Source organism: Mirounga angustirostris, unplaced genomic scaffold (genome assembly GCF_029215605.1).
Source record: "Mirounga angustirostris isolate CCGP_5_RB_7025 unplaced genomic scaffold, mMirAng1.0.hap1 SCAF_6, whole genome shotgun sequence".
Lineage (NCBI taxonomy): Eukaryota > Metazoa > Chordata > Mammalia > Carnivora > Phocidae > Mirounga > Mirounga angustirostris.
Window position 1 is genome coordinate 153,657,848 of NW_026991714.1, and position 21,124 is coordinate 153,678,971.

A 21,124-nucleotide genomic window follows, 5' to 3' on the forward strand; every position below is an offset into this window, starting at 1 on the left:
AGCCGAGCGCTCAGACAACTGAACCACCCAGGCGCCCCCCCAAGAGCCTTTGATAACCAAGGCGGGAACTGGGGGGCTTTTTCTCCACTTTCTCCACTTTCCCTCGCCCAAATGGAAGCCCACCATTCCACGTCACCTGACCCCACCCACTAATGCCGTCGCAGAGACCACACCGCGGATGATGAGACACTAGCCTGCGTGGCGGGTCAGAGAAGCTGGACCCTTCTTCTTCCAAGGCTGCTTCACCCGTTTCTGTGAGCAGAGCCACGTGAAGATAGCGCTCTCGTCGGCCACGTGTCAGGCTCCCTTTCTCCGTGCTCAGTACCCAAACGTCGCCCAGGCGGAGGGAGTCCTGTGGCTGATGAGAAGCACGATGACGGCCCCGTGGCCGTGGCCCCGAGGGCTTGGTGCCTGCACGTGGGCTTGCCCTAACCAGCCGCAGCTGCGTGGCTTTGCGGGCGGGAGCTGGAGCGCGGGGGTCTCTCAGCGCCACCTGTGAAGACTGGACAGCAAGTGGGAAGCGTCATTGCAAGCGGGCGGAAGACCCTTTCACGCAGAGCTGGAAAGTCTACAAAACGGTCCCGGGTGACTCAGAAAATATAACCGAAATCGGGAGCCTGGGACTCGGCCCCTCCCTTCCACCAAACGTGCTCTTCACCTCCTGGGCAGGGGCTGTGAGCAGGAAGGGAACCATGGGTCAGCCATCAGGCCTGGGCAGAGGGACTGAGGGTCTGCTGGGCTCTCTTCTGAGGCCGCGCTGTTGCTGAGATAGCCTGACATCTTCACAGTCTCTGTCCAGCTTCGCTCTCCCCCCTCCATGGAAGGGTCCCCCTTCGGCTCTGCTCCCCAGGCCGGCTGCGAGCCCCCTCACACTTGCGTGCCACCCGCCCAGGCCTTCCCCTGCGCCCCCCCGTCTGGGGCTTTGTCTGATTCCGTATCCCAAGGCCTCAGGGAGGACAAAGGCCGCGGACACTCACTTGGAGAGCGCTCCCCTAGAAGTGACAGCATCCCAGCCTGCGTCCAGGCCAAACTTTGACCTAATACCCCAGATTTTGGAGGCACCTTCCTGGCCTGTCAGCTGGGGCGGGTGGGTGGGCACAGGGCACCTCTGTGGCTCGGGTCACCGTCCTGGTGTCTGAAGTGCACGGGGTTCCCCAGGTCATGAGTGCGGAGCAGGACCCAAGCCTCCTGCTGCTGAATCCAGGCCCACACGGTCTACACAGTGGGTTGATTGGCCTGCTTCCCACATTTGGTGCAGGGACGTGTGGGGAAGGAAATGCAGCCCCAGGCGATGGATGGGCTGGCCCAGGGCAGGGAGCCCACCTGTGGGGTGGTTGAGGGTGCGCGTTCACCCCCTAAGTTGGCTCAGGGTGAGGGTGCACGTCCTCCCGGAAAGTTCTTGGGTCCCTTGGGTGGGTCTGGAGGTTCCGGCCTCCACCCCACTGTCCGAGAAGCTCCTGGTTCACACCCACCATTGCCTCTGGGGCCCACACCCGGGTATGAAATTGGGCCTTAAAGTTGGGTCCCCGACCTCTTATTCCAAAGGGGCAGAAAGAACGCCCCCAAGCACTCTTTATGTGCCAGGCACGGGGACATGCTCTACAGGCGGGGACCCATCACAGGTGATGTACGGGGGCAGAGGGTCTCTGCGCTCTGGGGCTGGGGGCCCGGCGTGCAGTGTGGACGGCTTCCTCAGGGCGCAGGACGCCCCTTGCCCCACGAGGCCGCACGTGGCCCAAGCTCCCGTGAGGGCGCGGGACGCAGTCTGCTCACCAGGTGTGCTTTCCCTCCAGGTGAGCGAGAAAATGTAGCCGCAGTAAGGCGCTACCTGCCGGAGCTTGGTGCGGACAGCCCAGCCGAGACGCACGGCCCACCCCGGGCACCCCTTGGGCCACCCTCACCATGTCCAAGAAGGGCACGGGCGGCCGAGGCAAGGGGGACAAGGCGGAGCTCCTCGCTGCTCTGCAGACCGCCAACGAGGAGCTGCGGGCCAAGCTCACTGACATCCAGATCGAGCTGCAGCAGGAGAAGAGCAAGGTGGGCCCCCTGCCACCCCTGCCCCTTCCCGGCTTCTCCACACTGTCCTGGGCCCCGGGGTCTGCCCAGCTGGTCCCAGGGTCCACGGGGGACAGACAGCTCTGGGAAGAGGGCGGTGAGGGCGTGGGGGGACGTGAGGTGGGGGACCGCCCTGGTTCAGTGCCTGGGCCTCCAGAGGGACCTCGGCCAGTGGCACCATCCTGGGAAATGTCCCCCGAGCGGGTGACAGTGGAACAGCCTCTGTGTGGATAAAGGAAACAGGCTGGGCTTAGCGCTTCCTGGTGCCATCAGAAATGCTGGGGCAGGCCCTCCGGGTGGTGGACACCCAGGGCCCAGACCCCTGTGGGCAGGCCTGAGATAGCTCCACCCAGACGTCCAGCACTTGGGGTCCTTGAGGCTGCGGGGAAGGCGGGGCTTGTGCTGGGGTCTCCAGAGGAGCGTGAGGGGCTGGTCACGGGACGGCCTGCTCCGTGCCAGGCCAGGCCCGGGTTGGGGGGGGGTCCCACTGGCCCGCTGTCCTCTCTGTCTGTCAGAACCTCTGCCCTCACCCCCAACCCGAGGCCTGGGAATGTGGCGAGCAGTGGGTCTGGAGGAGTCCTGCCCAGCTCGGAGTCCTTCGGGGAGGCGGTGGGGGAGGGGGTCGGGGTGTTGGGGGCTGGGTCTCTAACCGCCACATGACCCAGCCTGGTTAAATCCTAAGAGGAGTACTGTCATATTCCATGACTGCCGATAATCACACGAGATTCAGATTCCTTGTCCGTCAGTCCAGCGCTGATAGGACACAGCGGCGCCCACCCGTTTCCATGCCGTCTGCTGGCTGAGCCTGTGGCCCATGCTGGTCACCCACCCTCCTGCCGAAGGTCCCTGCTCCGTACAAAGGGGGCAGGAACAGGACCGTTGGTGCCGGGGAGGAGTAGCTCAAGGAGCCCCGGGGATGGGCCTGCAGCTCGGATACCATAGGCTGCTGTCCCAGCGACCACATGGCACTCCCGTGGCCAGGCCTCCTCTGTGGGCCCGCAGGAGAGTCGGAGCCACCGGGCCCCGGCTGGGACCAGGGAGTCAGGGAGCATTGGCCTCAGCACTTGCTCTGGGTCAGGCGGTCACCACGTCAGCAGGGCCAGCACCCAGAGGCCCAGACACGTGGCCTGGGGGAGCCGGGGGCGAACGTGCAAACATCCTGAGGCCCAGGACAGAGTCCTCCCACATGCCGTGGAGTCCTCGAGGTCATTCACACCGCGGCTGTGGGCCGAGCCTCAGACGCACGAGCGCCGTGGGTCAGCACTGGGATAAGGCCCTTTGGGAGAGCGTGGTCCGTCCAGCGCTCAGAAGCACGACACGTGGCCATTGGGGTGTGGCACTTTCCTCATCTACAGACCCGTAACGGGCATGGGTATGGTAGTCCTTTGTGTGCACTTTCAGCGAAGCCCACCTGTCCCGCAACGGCCCGGGGTGGGGGTGTGGGAGGGAGCGGGCTCGGGGCGCATCACCAGCGCCAAGGCGGGCGGGCAGGGGTGGAGCTTGTGCCCTCTTGCTGCCGTGCAAGGGCCCTGGGGCTGGCGGCCGAGGTCCTGCAGCCCGGGCCCTGTTGTTATTTATGTTCTGGGAAGATTGACCTCTTGGAACAAAAGAACAGGCCCCAGTCCCGGTTCCTCGCCGCACAGGTGACAGCAGGCCGCACACCGGGTGCTCTGGTCTCTTCTTAACTGCTCCGCGTGCAGCACTGGAGTGGGTCTGGCTCTCCTCCCATGCCGACCTGCCCACGTCCGCCTGCCGCCCCATCCAGGCTGTTCCCAATGTTCGGCTGGCACAGCGGCCGGGCAGCGAGCATCCTTGTCTGCATGTCTGAGTCCACGTGCAAGGAAGCTGGGTCCGAGTGTGTGTGCGTGTGTGTGTGCGTGTGTGTGCGTATGTGTGCAAGGATCACACCAGCGCCCTTCCAGAGCACCACGCTCCCCCAGACATCCCAGTCGCCATGGCTTACAAGATGGCTGAAATTTACCTCTGTGGGTGGTGAGGCCCCCAGCCTGCGGGTTCCAGACCTCGCTGCGCGTCACTTTCCTGTGACTTGTTAGAAATGCGGCTGCCAGCCAAACCCTGTCCTGCAGGGCTCACCCTGCCCTGTGGGAGTCATCTTGCCCTGCGGGTCTCACCCTGCCCTGCGGGAGTCACCCTGCCCTGCGGGTCTCACCCTTCCCTGCGGGACTCACCCTGCCCTGTGGGACTCACCCTGCCCTGCGGGAGTCACCTTGCCCTGCGGGGCTCACCCTGACCTGCGGGGTTCACCTTGCCCTGTGGGAGTCACCTTGCCCTGCGGGATTCACCCTGCCCTGTGGTGTTCACCTTGCCCTGTGGGAGTCACCCTGCCCTGCGGGGCTCACCCTGCCCTGCGGGATTCACCCTGCCCTGCGGGGCTCACCCTGCCCTGCGGGACTCCTTGCCCCTGGGACTCACCTTGCCCTGCGGGAGCCCTTCCCGGGGTCCCAGGACGTCTGCTCTAAGCCAGCAGCTTTGAGCATCACAGCTCAGAGCTGCCTTCCCCGCAGCCTCAGCCGCCTGGTGCTGCCCGTCTCCCCTGCGGCTCTTGGCAGTGCTGCCGGGAGGGGGTGCAGGGAGCAGAGCCCCATGGGCCCGAGGGAGGTGCCAGTCTCAGACTGCGGGATTTCCTACATTCAAGAAACTTCCAGGAGGCATAGAGGGTAATGTTCTTCATTGTCTCCTCACCTTCCAGCCCCTGTTGCTAGTCCAGAAGGTGGGAAGGAGCTGCTGAGGTCGCCGTGGCCACTGAGAGCCAGGGACATTCTCTGAGCCCGAGCTCCCCCCTCCCCACCACCTCTGGGCTCCCACTGCCACTTCCAAGCCAGACCTGCACCTTCCCGCCAAGCATCATTAAAACATTCTAGTTTGGTTTTTTTTAAAGCGTGTTCGCGTGTGTGTCTGAGATGGTAATATTTCAGACAGGCGGGTACCCACCACCCAGACCTAACACATGCCATTGTCTTTCGAGATTCAAACAGAAAAGTTCTAGACCCTCACAGACATACTGTCCTTTCTGTCTCCTCTCGTGTGGGGCTGGTCCAAGCCCGGCTTCCCCCACAGCCACTGAGAGGCCTGGACCTCCCTGGCCCCAGCGTCCTCGCAGGATTGAGGATGTGGCGCTGGCCTCCTGAGACGGGCGGGAGGCGGAGCGGGCTCCCACGTGGGCTCAGCTCCAGGAGCTGCTCAGCAGTCCCTAGCATGCCAGTGGGGCTCATGGTTTCTTTCTTTCCTTTCCTTTTTTTTTTTTTTTAAGATTTATTTAATTATTTTAGAGAGAGAGAGTGTGTGTGCAGAGGGAGGAGCAATGGGAGAGGGAGAGACAAGCAGACTCCCCGCTGAGCGCGGAGCCCTACGTGGGACCCGATCTCACGACCCTGAGATCATGACCTGAGCTGAAACCAAGAGTCTGCACCACCCAGGAGCCCCCAGGGTTCACAGCTTCCGTCCCCACATCCGCCGGGGCGGCGAGCTGGGAGCAGGGTGTTCGGGGGTTGAAACGCCCCTCAGGCCCCTTTCCAGTTCCCGCCTGCACTCTCCTGTCTCCCCAGCAACCAGGTCGGTCAACAAAATTCACCTGGGATCCTGCGCAGGTGTCTCCTGCCGGGGCCGTGGCAGCCGTCTGTCTGCTCACCCAGTGCAATACCCTCACCACAAAATGCCACCAGTCCTGGCCGCCTGTGGTCATGCGGACACGGGGGATGGGAAACACGAATCCCGTCATCATGACTGTCAACAGCTTTGTCCTTACCAGTCCCGAAATCTTTACATGTATCACAGTTAATGTCTTGCAACTGCTGGACAAATCCGCGGACCATACCCAGACCGTGGGATCGGAGATTTCTGTCTGGTGTTCGGCATATTGCAGATGTTGTTCTGGAAGCCCCTGAGGAGGAGGGCCTGGTTCTGGACCTCAGGGCAGAAGTCTGGGGAGAGCCGGCAGGACCCGTCCCCACCCGCAAACCTGGCTGGGTGGTGGGAGTCTGTGGAGGCCAAGGAGCGCGCTCACACCCCACACGGCGCCCACCCGTCATCAGGAATTCCCGGCAAAATTCTGCAGCAGCAACATCTCGTTTTGCAGATTGCAATTGCCAGGGTAGAGAAGGTCCCTGCGAAGCATGGAAAGACGCCAGTGAACGTAGCCGCTGCGAGCTTAGCGCTTTGGATTTCAGGCCAATGGTTAATTTATCACGAGGGATACTTGAGTGAATGGAGACTTGACAGTAAAGAATGAAATGCTTTAAATAAAAACAGGACTCTCCTGCTGCCCGCCCTCTGTCAGGAGATTGAAGTGGGGCCATCTCTGGTGAAGAACCTTCTGGAAAGAGGGAGCCAGCTCTGCAGGGAGAGGAGCTGACATGGCAGGCCTCGCGGGAGCTGCATGGAAAAGAACTCAGCGTTTGTTACGCAGAGCGGGGTACTGGGAGGTGACCACGGACAACTAGGTAGAAACAAGCTTGGTGCCTAAGGCCCCGTGTTTCCACCACGACGCCAAGGCTTCGGCTCCAGTCCGGGCACAGAGCAGCCCCCACGGCCTGCACTCACGGGGTCCCGCCCGCATCTGTGCCCCCAGCTCATGAGCACCCCTGGGACTGGGTGGGAGGAATGGACAGCAAGCCTTACACCTGCTATCAGGAAGCGGCTTCTGCTTTAACCGGGAAGGGGCTTCCCCGCTTCCCCAGGCCACAGACAGCCACTCGGGAAACACTGGGCGCCCTTGTGCCCCCAGGCCGTGTCCCAGGGGAGGGAGACACCCAGGAACGGGACCAGGTGTCTGGGCCAGGTAAAGCCAGGCAAGCAGTCATGCTGGCGGTGGTACAATCAAGGGGGGCCTCTCAGAGGAGGTGGCCCTGGAAGGAGACCAGAATGACCTGAAGGAACCGGCAAAGGTGGGTCTGTGGGTGGCTCCGTTGGGACAGGGCTCACCTGATGCAGGGAAGCCGGGTCCCAGCGGCGCTGTTTGCTCACGTAGTTTAAAATTCCATAAACCTCTGAGCAAATCTGTTAACCAGTTATTTGAGAGCTGTAACGTTTCGTGGCCCCATAAAGGATCATGGCTGCTTCCAACCATACACGGGTGTGGACCGGGGTGCCGAGGCCCCTGGTGAGATGAGCCGCAGGACTCGTGGCTGCGTGGTCAGCGTGTCGGGCCTGACCAGTGCGGCAGTCTGAACGCAGGACCCCACCTGCAGGGCCCGAGGCTGCGCTGCGTGGGCTTCTTACAGACGTGCCTTTTCTCGGCAGTCTGAGTCAGTGACACGATCTCGGCGGCTAACGCACCCCGTGAGTCAGTGGCCTACGCTCCTCGTGCAACAGCTCGTAAGACCCCGGGCGCATCTCCATTCCGCTCGGGAGCTGGTTGGCGGGGACCGTCTCCTGGCGCCCTGGCCCGGAGCCTGTCTCTGCTGTTCAGCACATCGGTCCCTCTTAGGGACGTCCGGTCAGGACTGCGGATGGTGGCCACCCTGTCCTGTGAGTGCCTGTGTGGGTCGGGGCCCAGCGTGGGCCATCCTCGTGGGGCTGTGGTCTGGCCTGAGTGTAGAAGCTGGTCTTGACCAAGGAGAGGGACGGTAGCGCCCATCGCCGTGGGCCCTGTGTGCCCGGAGCAGGTCCGAGCCACTTGAATGGCCGGCTGGGTGGGGGGGTCCTTACGTGCCGGGACCCCCTCCTCTGGTGTGGGGCTTGGGGGTCGTGCCAGGGTCCACCCCTGTCACCAGCTCCACGGTTTTTGCGAGGACTGTGGGTAGCACTGAACATAGCTTCTTTCTGAACAAAACCTGAGGATGGCGAGGCCTGGTCAACCTCGTCGCGTTCCGAGCGATTGCGAGTCTCGCATGGATAAGGGAGTAATTATGGGATGTTCTCCCCCGTCACCCCCGGTTTCCTCGAGAACCAGAGTCTCCGTGTGAGGGGACGGAGGCACGGAAGCTACGCAGGGGAAGTTGATCAGAAGCTTGGAGCCTGGCCATTCAGCCCACACCAGATGGGAGGAATTCACGGGCCTGTGTGGGCGGAGCTTCAGGGGAAAGGAAAGCCCACTGCGGGAGACACAGGGGGGCGGACCGCAGAGGTGGGAGCGCAGTGCGTTTATGGGGCACCTCGGAGCCCAAGGAAGCAGAGAGGCTGGTCTTCCCGTTCAGTGCATCTTGCTCAGAACTGCGGTGAGCGAGCGTCTCCTGGGAGCGCCGTGTGCTTTGTGCATCTTTCTTCAGTAACTGCGGGGGCCGTGGCGGAGGACCCGGGCTCTGAAGGGGCCACCGGCCACCGTTTGCTCCGTCTGAGCCCATTGCTTCTACCTGCCTGCGGCATACTGGACCATGCAGGGCAGGGCGCTTGGTGTGGGTCTGAGTTTTCACCAGCCCTTCCCGTGTGCGGCAGGGACCGTCACGGGCACTGTTCAGAAGGGCAGGTGTGTGTCAGGTGTGGGCACTGTTGTCTCTGAGCGGCTTGGACCACCATCAGAACCAAACCCTGCCCGGTTCTGAGAGTCCTCGCCAGCCTCCTGCTCCAACAAACACCTGCTCTATGACCACCTGTGGCAACGTGGCTCTTCCCTCCTCTGATTCCCATGCAAGAGGCCGTCTGGCTCCCCCGCGTCCAGCTGCGGGACCCCCGACCCCACAGTGGGGGCTGCAATGGCTCAGCAGTGGCCCCCCGAGAGCACAGATCCCCCCCCACATGACTGAGAACCACCATCGACATCTTGCTTTCCCACGTCTTCAGCTTGAACTGGAGAAAGGGCAGCTCATCTTCGATGGGAAAGGACTAAATGCCTGTGCGCTAGGCTTCAGCAACAGCCCCCTTCTTTGGCGGGAACGCTGACTGCCGGGCAGATGCCTGGGCGGTCGTCAGGGGCCTGGAAGGCCCAAAGACAGAGCTCGGTGACTAGAATTTGTGCCAGCACTGTGGGATCCAAGCTGTCCTGAGGGCAGCTTGGGGTGGACCCACTGGACACCGGACCACCAGCTGGGAGCACCAGCTGAGTGAGTCAGGTCACATGCACATCCTGATGGGGAAGTAACTGTGGATGCGGCAGACGTGGCCTCCCTCTCTCTGTGTGTCCCGGGATACTTGCTCTGACGGGGGAGGGACACCACAGCCCCGGAGAGAGGGATGAATAAGGCATCCATCCATCTTGGGGGGCGGGTGGGTTGTTCTGAGAAAGGGGCACCAAGTGGTGGGGTCAGTGTGTGGAGGCAGGGCTGGGCGTTTGGGGGCTGCCGGCCACGGTCTGGGGGGTGGGCGGTGGGCCTGCCCTGGGTCGAGGGTCAGAGCTTATCACCCTGGGGAATAGAACCCAAAGTGGCTAGCTGGGGTGCCAGGGGCCCCGGCAGGGAGGGCATAGCGGGGGTTGTCTGCCCACCAGGGCTCCCCGGCTCTGCCCTTTCTCTGAATGCACTGGAAGCAGAGGAGAGGGCTGGGCTGGGGCTTCACCCCTGCAGCTCTTCCTCCTGTGGAGAGTGGGTGGTGGGAGGTGAGTTGGACGCTGCCTGCAGTGGGCAGCAGGGGGGAGCCGGCTCTGGAGCTCGGTTTGCAGGGGTGCGTGAGAGAAGGAGGGGATCGAGGATGCCAGCCCCACACGAGGTGCCGTGGAGCCCAGAGGTGGGGAGGGAGGCGAAGGGCCACCTGCAGCCCTGGACCCTGGGCAGGTCAGCCACTCCTCCCCCCGACGTTAGGTTCTGAGCACCACTGCCTGCCACGTGCGGGTGGTGTGGTCATTGAGCCAAGGTTATGTTCGAGATGAAAATGAGATTCAGTCAAAAATCTGAGTGTTTCCCCAAATCTAGACATTACACGTCATGTAGACAGAGAGTGCTGTGGCTTAGAGTGGTCTCCCCATTGGCCAAGAACGTCAGAGAAGGTGAGTGGGACACCCCGTCATCTGGGCTGGAGGCCCATGCCCAAGGGCATCCCGCACCTTCTTCCCGGTGGTTCGTTGGCGAGGCAGCCATTGGGTGTTCGCGGCACGGTTGGGCCTGGCCAGGGGTGAGGTGGCAGAGCAGATTTCTGTGGACCTGCGTGTCTGTGACCTTCCCTTCCAGGTTCCAGCCCCACGGACGCCCAGGCGTGTGTGTTCACGCTCTCCACCCGCAAGGCTTGATTCGGTTTCCGCAAGGAGACATTCTCGAAGGGAAGATAGCTCCCAGCTTTGCCGGAAGGATCGCAAAGCTGCCCCCGTTGGTCCCTAGGCGTGCGCAGAGGCGGGTTCAGGACCAACGGGCTGGCGTGCTCTTGTCTTCCAGGTCAGCCGGGTGGAGAGGGAGAAGAACCAGGAGCTGAGGCAGGTGCGGGAGCACGAGCAGCACAAGAACGCCGTGCTGCTCACCGAGCTCAAGACGAAGCTGCACGAGGAGAAGATGAAGGAGCTGCAGGCCGTGCGTGAGGCCCTGCTGCGGCAGCACGAGGCCGAGCTGCTGAGGGTCATCAAGATCAAGGACAACGAGAACCAGCGGCTGCAGGCCCTGCTGCACAGCCTGCGGGACGGCGCCCCCGACAAGGCCAAGATCGTGCTGCTGTCCGAGGCGAAGGAGGAGGCCAAGAAGGGCTTCGAGGCGGAGAAGATAAAAATGCAGCAGGAGATCTCGGAGCTCAAGGGGGCCAAGAGGCAGGTGGAGGAGGCGCTGACCATCGCGGTCCAGGCCGACAAAATCAAGGCCGCGGAAATCAGGAGTGTGTATCACCTCCACCAGGAGGAGATCTCCCGCATCAAGAAGGAGTGCGAGCGGGAGATCCGCAGGCTGGTATGTGCTCGCGGGGCGTGGGGGAGGGGTGCTGGCGGGGTCGCTGGGGGCGGGGGGCCGCGGGGCGTGGGAGCTCACTGGGTCCAGGAGGTGAGACCAGAAGGCCCACGGGTGAAGGTCATGGGCCCCCGAGGCCGTCCTGATGTCGGTGCCACAGGGGAAGGCATCCTCTCCGTCTGGACCATAGGGAGTTGCCACCATCCGGTCAGGAAGGGCTAGACGCTGGCAGCCTCATCTGGGGCATCGGGATGGCTCCGGACACCCGCTGCCCGTGGCTGGCATCCATGGAGTCGACGTCCTCAGAGACCCAGAGCGAAGGAGCTGAAGAGATATTCAGGGTTTGTGAGGGACTGTGCCTGATTCTCCTCATCCCTTGGGGCCTGGACCGCCTCAGTAATTTGGGGGAAATGGTGCCCTACCTTGGAGCCCTGTGTCCCCTGTCATGGGCTGTGTCAGGACCTAGCTGGCTTTGCTGCTGGTCCCACTCAGGACCCCTGGGATCCCCTGAATGGGATGCAGCAAGCTTTCCAACCAGCTCGGCCATGCACCCGGGGCACCTATCCCTCCTTCTCTGGGCTCTGGTTTCCAAAGACTGCCCCGGGTCATGCCGCCATGTTGTACTTCCCACAAGGGGTGCAGCCATTCTCCGGACCCGAGCCCGACTTGGGAGCCCAACACAGCTCTGCCGCGATGTGCACACGGGGCCAAACACTCCCAACCCGAACAGCCCCTCTCCTTTCCCGGACTATCCCCCGTTCCGTGCCCCCTCAACCCTAAGCCATGTGTTGAGGCTGCCCTGAGCCACCAAGGCGCACTTGTGAGAAGCGAGGGGTTCCTTCCACGACAAGACGGCCCCTCCCCTCCTCTTCTGCCCGGGAAAGGGAGGGAAGCCAGTGTGGCCAGCTGGAGGACGGTGGGACAGGACGGTCAGTGCTCACTGCCCAGCTCCATGTGGCCCCTTTGTTCATCTCGATTGGATTCACCGTCTGCTGGCCTGTGGCCCCGTCTGCCCAGCTGAGCACCTGTAACAAAACCAGCAGGTCCCTGTGCTGCCCCCAGCCCTGCAGTGGACACCCCAGGGGCAGGTCCTGGCAGCTCTTCTGGCTGATTCTTCTGGATTTTGTGCCACATTCTCAAAAACATGCTTACATTTCTACTTTTTTTTAATTTCCTTTATTTATTTGACAGAGAGACACAGCGAGAGAGGGAACACAAGCAGGGGGAGTGGGAGAGGGAGACGCAGGCCTCCTGCGGAGCAGGAAGCCCGATGCGGGGCTCGATCCCAGGACCCCGGGATCATGACCTGAGCCGAAGGCAGATGCTTAACCCACCCAGGCGCCCCCAAATTTCTACTTCTTGATACCTCCATTTTTGATCCTCCTTTGCCTCCCCCAGATCCCTGGCCCTCTACCTCTCTGCTCCCGCTTACCCCTAAGTTGTCCCGGCCAGGTCTTCACGGGAGAACTCAGCTCCTGTTAGTGAGGGGCCGATTCGGGAAGGTGTGGGCCATGTCAGGGGAGACCTGCGGGGTGGCGACGATGGCAGGTGCTCGCTGGGGCCCTGGGGGAGGGGCGGGTGACGGCACGGGACAGCAGGGTGGCCCCCGGGGGGGGGGGGCAGGGCCCAGCCACGGCCCACTCAGCCCAGCCAGGGAGGTGAGAGCACAGAGCCAGCATCCTGGGTCCAGAGCCGAGGGTATTCGGGGGCAAGAGAGGGTCCCAAGGATGCTGGGAACTTTGTCTCGCCTTAAGTGCGTATTCACTATCTGCACGACTATTGCTGCGTTACTGTTACTCACAAAAGACCCGCAGTTATATTACCTTTGTTGTACGTACTTCTGTTTCCCCTGGAATTCAGTTTTTCATTTGCTTAATTTTCCACGTGCCTATTCCGAATTCAGCCCTGAATTTCCAGGAGGGGCATCTGTGCCTTGAGCAGTCTACACGTTCAGGCGCCCATTTCCCTTGTTCCTGGGACGCCCCTCCTGGAGCCCTCCATCCGCCCGCGGGGCTGCTTCCCCCTGAGCCCGCCGCAAGCCTGACCTCCCGCCACCCTGGGGGCCCCCCGCCCTCTCCTGGGCTGCATCCTCCTGCGTCTTCCTCTTTCTGACACATGATTTCTTCTCCTGGTGGAACAAGTGCTCGAATGACATCCTGGAAACAGAGAGTGTGGGAGATAGATTTTGTGAGACTTTGTACGTATGACATTTTTATTCCACGCTCCATGCTTCAACCGGGGTGGGAATTATAAGTTGCAGAAACTTTCCATCCGGAATTTGAAGCTATCTCTGCCTTGTATTTTAACTTCTGCGTAGCTGTGAGTAAGTGGAAACCATGTGATTCCTGACCTTCCCTGTTCCCTGGGTCCCTCCCACCCGCACCCCGAAGCTGCGGGGTCTCCCTGCGCCCAGAGCGTCCCCTGGAACATTTGTTCACACCACACGCCAGGTGGTCGGGAGCCTTTTCTAACTGGAAGCACAGTCTCCAGCTCAGGAGATGCTTGTTGCCTCCTCGTCTTGCTCTCAGACGGCCTGGCAGTGAGGCGCTGGGCCTCTGAGTTTTGCTCTGCAGCCTGGCTTCTCAGAGATGCCCCCCACGCTGCCTCCTAACTCCTTGTGCAGCTTTTCCTCTCCGCCGTCATATACCAAATGCCCCAGTGCGCTCCTTCCCGGAGCGAACATGTCTCTGCCCCCCTCGCGCTCAGACACATAGCAGCGGGTCATTTCCCGGAGGGTGGCCACGAAAACTGGCCTTGAAAGAGTTTTCTTCGGTTCCCTCCAAGGGCTATGCTCCTTTGCTCCTTGCAGTCACTGCGCTCCCGTTATCCCAGACCCCTCATGGGGCTCGTGGACAGGCAGGCTGCGAGAGATTCTGCGTTGTGTTGGGGCCTCTCTCTGTTCTCTTTCCCACCGAGGAATTCGAGTCAGGGCAAGAAGGCAGAACAATGGAACCAAACACATCAGGTTGGAAAGGAAGATTTAAAACTGTCTTTTTTGCAGGTGGCGTGAGTCTGTAGAAAACCCCAAGTGATTCACCACAAAACCCCCAGAACCGTTAAAAGAGCTCAGCAGGTTTTCAGGATGAGGATCAATATGCAAAAGATCAGTTGTATTTTCATGCACAAGTGACAAACAGTCCAGAATGAGATTTTTTTTTAAGACTTTATTTGAGAAAGAGAGAGAGAGAGCATGAGGAGAGAGAGGGGCAGAAGGAAAGGGAGAAGCAGACTCCCGCTGAGGCTGGCGCCCGAGGACGAGGGGCTCGATCCCAAGACCTGGAGATCATGACCTGAGCCTCAACCAAGAGTCAGATGCTCAACCAACTGAGCCAGCCAGGCGCTCACTAGGGTACTTTAAATGCAGGTTCCCAGGCTCCGCATAGCGGTTCTCATTCTGAGCATCTGTGCGGAGCCTGCTCTGGACTGCAGGGGGCGGGTCAGGGTGTGCGAGGCATCCTCTCCTCTCCACAAGGGCCATTCTTCTGCCTCAGCATCCTCCCCTGGGCACACACCACCCCAAGGGCTGCCTTGGTTTCCATACACCTTCTGTAACTGGGAGAGAGGGGTGTGGAGGGGGTGGGTGTGGGGGAGTTCATGGGGGTGAGGGGGTGTATGGGATGTGTGGGTGCTATGGGGGGTGGGGGTGAGCGGTGGGGGAGCTCCCTGTAGAGGTGGGGGCCCCCCAGGACCGGACAAAGCTTTTTCTCCACCTCAGCGGGGTGTCTGCATCATGCGCCTGCATCATGTGCCTGCATGCCCCCCTACACAAATGGGCGTTCCAGGTGGGAGCTGTAGGACCCCGCCCTGGGCATCTGCTGCCTACTGCATGCAGAGCCCCGTGGCATTCGGAGGACCTCCTGGGGACACTGTCGCTGATCTTTTTTTTTTTTAAAGATTTTATTTATTTATTTGACAGAGAGAGACACAGCGATAGAGGGAACACAGCAGGGGGAGTGGGAGAGCCCGATGTGGGACTCGATCCCAGGACCCTGGGATCATGACCTGAGCCGAAGGCAGTCGCTCAACCGACTGAGCCACCCAGGCGCCCCGTTTTTATTTTATTTTATTTTATTTTGTACTGTTCAAAAAATGTATGGTTAGAAATTACCTTTTTTTTTAAAATTTTATTATGTTATGTTAGTCACCATACAATACATCATTAGTTTTTGATGTAGTGATCCACGATCCATTGTTTTCGTATAACACCCAGTGCTCCGTGCAGTACGTGCCCTCCTTAATACCCATCACCAGGCTAACCAATCCCCCCTCACCCTCCCCTCTAAAACCCTGTTTGTTTCTCAGAGTCCACAGTCTCTCATGGTTCATCTCTCCCTCCGATTCCCCCCCTTCATTTTTCCCTTCCTTCTCCTAATGTCCTCCATGTTATTCCTTATGTTCCACAAATAAGTGAAACCATATGATAATTGACTTTCTCTGCTTGACTTATTTCACTGTCGCTGATCTTAAAGTGACTTTCCACCTTGACAAAATCAAATCCTGCCCCTGCATGAAAGCACCTTTCCTTGAATTTCCTTTGTGAGCCGGTCACCCCACTTGGCTGCAGCACATGACATGGACGGGTGACGTCTCAGGGAGGTCTGCTTTTTGGTCCAAACCATCTGCTTAAAGAGCTCATTTCAGTGGGATCTTATTTTCTGGTTTCCTGATGAAAGAAGAGTGATGTTTTTAAAGTGTCTGAGTGTGAGTGTCATTAGACCCCAGAACATAGCAACACAATTATATTTTACTGGCCCCTTTGCTTTCACTAATTCAGTGTGTTTCTATGTGCTCCAGTAAATGGGAATTTAGCAATTAAGGATTTCTTTTCTTCTGTTCAGTTCATCGCTTGCCTGTGAATTCTGTGATCTGGGCTAATGAGACATCTCATCTCTTTGTTTCCAAGCTGACTTCAGCAGATGGCTGATTTATTAGATTATTTAGCCTTAAACAGCAAGGGAAGCATCAAGTGTCCCATCCTGTTCCGTTGTTTGAAAATACGTTTTAAACCGAGTCATCTTATAAATCAAGCACCGTTTGTAATGACCCCTTGCACCCCCCGAGTCCGTCCATCTGAAGAATGGGTGGAGGGGGTGTGTGTTCTGCAGCCTGGACGAGGGGCTCGGAGGCAAGTGGCAGCCGCGTGCAGAGGGCCGTCTTACAGCTGTCAGGAGGCTGAGCACTTTAGGGAGAGTGGGGAGAGCCGTGGACCCCTCACAGCCACTAGCCTGGGGGCATGCAGAGGCCTGGGTGGGCCGGATGCTCCTGCCCTCTAGTCTGGAGTTGACTTGTCCGGAGAACCCCTCCTCCAAGTCTTAGCTCAAAGCAAGATTAACTAAAAATGCAGCTTTGCCGGCAAACAGTCGGGCAGCACCTCTGCTGTCTGTCCACACCTCGGCGCAAGGAGAGGCAGGGTGCAGAAGGATAAGAACGGTGGCTCCGGCTCTTTCTGGGCTGGGTGCCCCTCAGAGAGGAGAGGAAAGAGGCACCAAGAAGCTTCTGCCTCTCATACCCATAGCCCCCCTGCTGGAGGACGGACCTTGCTCCTCACACTCTCCTATGGATAGGGTTCAAGGAACTCGGGGAATCCCCTGCCCTGCCCAACATACAGCAGAAGGCAGGAGCTAGAGATGGGCTCTGTGGACCCGCCAGCCAATGCCAGCCCCCAGTGGCCGCCCCCAGGAGCCCCTGCAGTCCAGCACTAAAGAGGGTGGTCCTGCCAGGTGCACAGGGACGCGGGGAGGGATGCACAGAGTCCAGGAAGGAGTCTCAGTTGCACCAGCTTGAACTGAACCAGCAGAGCAGAGGTCAGCCTGGCTGGGGGGGTCCGGGGGGGATCATACTGCGGCCTGAGCAGTGGGGCTCTTGGTCCAGGGCGACCTGCTTTGCATCCGGTCTCTGAGCCCGGAGACGCACTGGCAGGGCCGCTGCCACGGGGACCCTCCCTATGCTGGTTCCAAGGGTTCCTCCCCCTGTTTCTATGGTAACTGCAGATCTGTACTCTGCCTGCCTGTGTGATTGTGTTCTGTTCTCCTTGTAGATGGAGGAGATAAAATTTAAAGACAGAGCAGTCTTCGTGCTGGAGAGAGAGTTAGGGGTTCAAGCCGGGCATGCTCAGAGACTACAGCTCCAAAAAGAGGCTCTAGATGAGCAGCTGTCCCAGGTCAAAGAGGCTGATCGGCACCTGGGCAGCCCCAGACGGGAACTTCCTTATGCAGGCGGTGCAGGAGACGCCTCAGACCACTCGGGAAGCCCTGTAAGCACCTCCCCACGCTTTGCCCGGTGACCCAGTCACAGACAGCGCTGCACGCGGCTCTGTGGCCCTGCTCAGGCAGCTCCCCAGGGAGTTGAGAGCCTAGGTGCAGAGTCCAGAACCAGAACCTCCTGCCCCGGGGACGCTGACCGTGTCTGCAGCCCACCAGCCGGACCCCGGACCCTTCGGCTTCTCCGGCTTGGCCGGAGGACAAGCAGACTTCTGTCTCCTTCCCTTCTGGCTAGCATGGCACAGCACTGGCCTTCACTTGATCACCCCCCCCATGGCCCCCCAAGGCTTCCGGCTAGAGCCTACCTGCAGCTGCCAGGCCCCCAGGTGGCTAAGGGTCCTTGCTTGCTGGTCCTGGTTCCCATCCTGGGCGACCGGGATGAGGCTGAACTGCTTCCATCTCCATGTGCACGGGCTCCTGGCTCTCCATCGCCCGCACCCCCACCGGTCACCCCCACCTGCTTTTTGTGTGACCGTGCCACCCTTCTGCTCCCCTTCAGGCTGCCGTGACAGTGTGGGGACAGCCAGCAGCTGCAGGGCTGTGACATCATTCATTCCTCATTGCTGCTCCTCATTCAGAGCCCTCTGGAGTGGTTCTGGGTAATCCGGGGTGAGGGGAGTCTAAATTCCATGGACCCTCAGTGCAGGTCCTGTGGGGCCTGCTCCCTAGCCTCTCCTGCACCTGCTGAATGAGGAACCATTCCTGTGTCCTTCCCGGACATACATTTGTTTGCTTTGAGGACAAAATGTTTGAGCTGAGCCAGCCCGAGGACAGCGACATTTCAAGAATAGAAAATAATTTTTTATAATCTGATTATAAATGGCTTAACTGGATTAAATCTTGCTCTGGCACTCGATGGATTGTGTTAACTCCAGAGAGATTCTGAAACTGGATCAAAATGTTTCCACTGATTTTTGAATGAGGTTCCAGAGGTTTCAAAAGTGACCTTATAGAATCTCAATGTGAGGGAGCACACCTCTTGGGAAACCATCTTTTGAAAGTCTTAAGTTGAACAACTTTTCCTGTGCTCACATGATCACACTAGGGAAACCGCGACCCCACCTCCTTCGCAGGGCAGACCCCTCCCGAAATCTGCAGCCAGCAGCCGCCCTGGCCTTCCACCTCTGCACATCCCGGACATTTCTGCTCCTTCGTTCTGTCCCCACTGTGCGGTTTGCGGTGCCCATGGTGGTCAGCCATCGGTCACCTGTCCCTGGGAGGGTCTGCACCCACCCATCTGCCATGTGCAATCATGGGCGATCATGACGCAGAACTGCTTTGTTTTCCATGGTGCGCTAGGATTTGCAGAGGTTTTTATGCCTGTGTCTACGAACAGTTATTTGCAGTTGATTTTTGTTTTAGGAACAGCAGTTGGATGAAAAGGATGCTCGGCGCTTCCAACTTAAAATTGCAGAGCTGAGTGCAATCATTCGGAAGCTGGAGGACCGAAATGCCTTGCTTTCGGAAGAAAGGAATGAGCTGGTGAGGGGCAGCGGGGCAGGGGCACGCAGATCTGGATCCTATGGGTCTATGGCTGCTGGGGGAGGGTGCAGAAGGCGCCCACCTCCAAAATTCCTTGTGGAAAGGAGGAATGATGGTGCCAAGGGCAGGGTTTGCATACAGGCCTCTCAGCTGTTTCAATAAAGCTTTATGAACAAAACCTGGTGGGGGGGATGGATGTGGGCCTCGGGCACTGGTTGGTTGATCCCTGCTCCATATTATTGAGCAAAAGTACCCTCCGTCCTGCGTGTTGTCTGGGATGAGTGAAGCCCTCCCGCCTCGGTGAAGCCATCACGATCACTCCTCACAGGCACTGGAATTTCCAGGTGACCTGTGTCTGAGTGAGAGCTTCTCCAAGGGCCCTGAAGGGTCATGGGCCAGGCGAGTCTACTGCAGCTCTTATTGGCAAAATAGGGCCTTGGCCCCAGACCACCTCCCTTTGCTGGAGCCAGAGCGTGTTCTGGCTGGTTTGCCAAATCTGTACAGGGATTGTTGGCTCCGCGTTACACTTAAAATCATGTTGTGTGATTAATTTTGTCTTTCAGTTAAAGCGCTTAAGGGAAGCTGAGAGTCAGTACAAGCCATTGCTGGATAAAAACAAACGCCTCACTCGGAAAAATGAAGATCTGTCCCATACTTTACGTCGGATGGAAAACAAGTTAAAATTTGTCACGCAGGAGAACATAGAAATGGTAAGGGGCCCTGCCTGGTCCATGGGGCCAGGAGGATTGCCCACCCCCACCAGCAGTGAGCAACAACCCCCTGAACTTCTCACGTGAAAGTCTTGATCATTTGATTCCCCCCCCACCCCCGCCCCGTCTCACATACACTGGGGGGACTGGAAACACCTGGGCGCTGGCTGGGAGAGGAGGCGGCAGGTGAGGGTCTGAGCACTGGAGGGAAGAGGTCGTGGGCACCTGCCTGGGCAGAAGCGGGCGGGGAGGTCACTGGGCAGGTCAGCCCCAGGCCTGCTGCCCAGTCGAACACAAGGAGCTCCACCCCGCATCTGCTGACTCTGAAAATCTCAGGCCCAGGTAGGAAGAGCCCCAGAACACCTGCGTGGAGGGGAAGGAGCCAGCAGACCACACCGCGCAGTCTCCTGTGTCCCTTCTTAGTTTAGCCAGGGTCATTCGGCACGACGTGGCGGGGGAAGGGGAGGGCTGTGAGGGGGCCAGTGGGGGAGGAGGGCGGGGTGTTCCCCCCTCCCCGCACCCCGCTGCAGAAATGCCTCCTTCCCACGCTCAGCTCGGAAGGCGGCGGGGTGTGCGGTGGCGGGCCGCTCACGCCGCCTGGTCTCGGGGTGCAGACTCGCCCCGCGCGCGCCCCCAGGGCCCGAGCAGACGGGGAGACGGCGCTGCGCGGCGCGAGCCCGCTGGCAGGGAGCACCCGCGCTCCCCGCCGCCCGACGACCCCTCGCCCCACCCCTGTGACCGGGTCTGGTTGGCTTTGCAGAGACAAAGGGCCGGGATCATCAGGAGACCCAGCTCCTTAAACGACCTGGATCAAAGTCAAGACGAGAGAGAAGTTGACTTCTTGAAACTTCAAATTGTGGAGCAGCAGAACCTCATAGACGAGCTTTCTAAGGTGCCCGCGCCCCCTCGGCGGGGCCCCCGCGTCCCTCCGCGACCCCCAGCGCCCCCTCCATCTCCGTCGGCCACGCCCTCCAGCCCCTCCTCTCCCGTCTTCCTCGGCGCGGCCCCTCGTCCCTGCCCCGCCCCTCTCGCCCCTCCTCTCCCACCCCTGGGCCCTCCCCTCCCATCTCTCTCAGCCCTTCCCCTCCACTCCCTCGGCCTCACCCCTCCCGTCCCTCCCCTCCCGTCTCCCTCGGCCCCTCCTCTCCCGCCCCTCGGCCCCTCCCCTCCCATCTCCCTCGGCCCCTCCCCTTCCGCCCCTCGGGCCCCACCCCTCCTGCCCCTCGGCTCCTCCCCTCCTGCCCCTCGGCCCCTCCTCTCCCATCTCCCTCGGCCCCTCCTCTCCCGCCCCTCGGCCCCTCCCCTTCCGCCCCTCGGGCCCCACCCCTCCTGCCCCTCGGCCCCTCCTCTCCCGCCCCTCGGCCCCTCCCCTCCCATCTCTCCGCTCCTCCCCTCCCGCCCCTCGGCCCCTCCCCTTCCGCCCCTCGGGCCCCACCCCTCCTGCCCCTCGGCCCCCCCTCTCCCGCCCCTCGGCTCCTCCCCTCCTATCTCTCGGCTCCTCCCCTCCTGCCCCTCGGCCCCTCCCCTCCCATCTCCCTCGGCCCCTCCCCTTCCGCCCCTCGGGCCCCACCCCTCCTGCCCCTCGGCTCCTCCCCTCCCGCCCCTCGGCCCCTCCTCTCCCGCCCCTCGGCTCCTCCCCTCCCGCCCCTCGGCCCCTCCTCTCCCGCCCCTCGGCCCCTCCCCTTCCGCCCCTCGGGCCCCACCCCTCCTGCCCCTCGGCCCCTCCCCTCCCGTCTCCCTCGGCCCCTCCTCTCCCGCCCCTCGGCCCCTCCCCTCCCATCTCCCTCGGCCCCTCCCCTTCCGCCCCTCGGGCCCCACCCCTCCTGCCCCTCGGCCCCTCCTCTCCCATCTCCCTTGGCCCCTC

General features: G+C 60.7%; 1 protein-coding gene across 2 annotated transcripts in view; it reads left to right on the forward strand.

Moving 5' to 3' along the window:
* JAKMIP3 (Janus kinase and microtubule interacting protein 3) overlaps positions 1 to 21,124 on the forward strand; it is a 68,371-nt gene that overhangs the window by 20,853 nt on the left and 26,394 nt on the right. For both annotated transcript variants that reach the window (XM_064595478.1, XM_064595479.1), the window contains 6 exons: positions 1,794 to 2,037; positions 10,314 to 10,811; positions 16,846 to 17,061; positions 18,431 to 18,550; positions 19,114 to 19,260; positions 20,021 to 20,152. In XM_064595478.1, coding sequence (XP_064451548.1) covers positions 1,903 to 2,037; positions 10,314 to 10,811; positions 16,846 to 17,061; positions 18,431 to 18,550; positions 19,114 to 19,260; positions 20,021 to 20,152 — 1,248 coding nt within the window. In that variant the 5' untranslated portion in view covers positions 1,794 to 1,902. The remainder of the gene's footprint in view (positions 1 to 1,793; positions 2,038 to 10,313; positions 10,812 to 16,845; positions 17,062 to 18,430; positions 18,551 to 19,113; positions 19,261 to 20,020; positions 20,153 to 21,124) is intronic.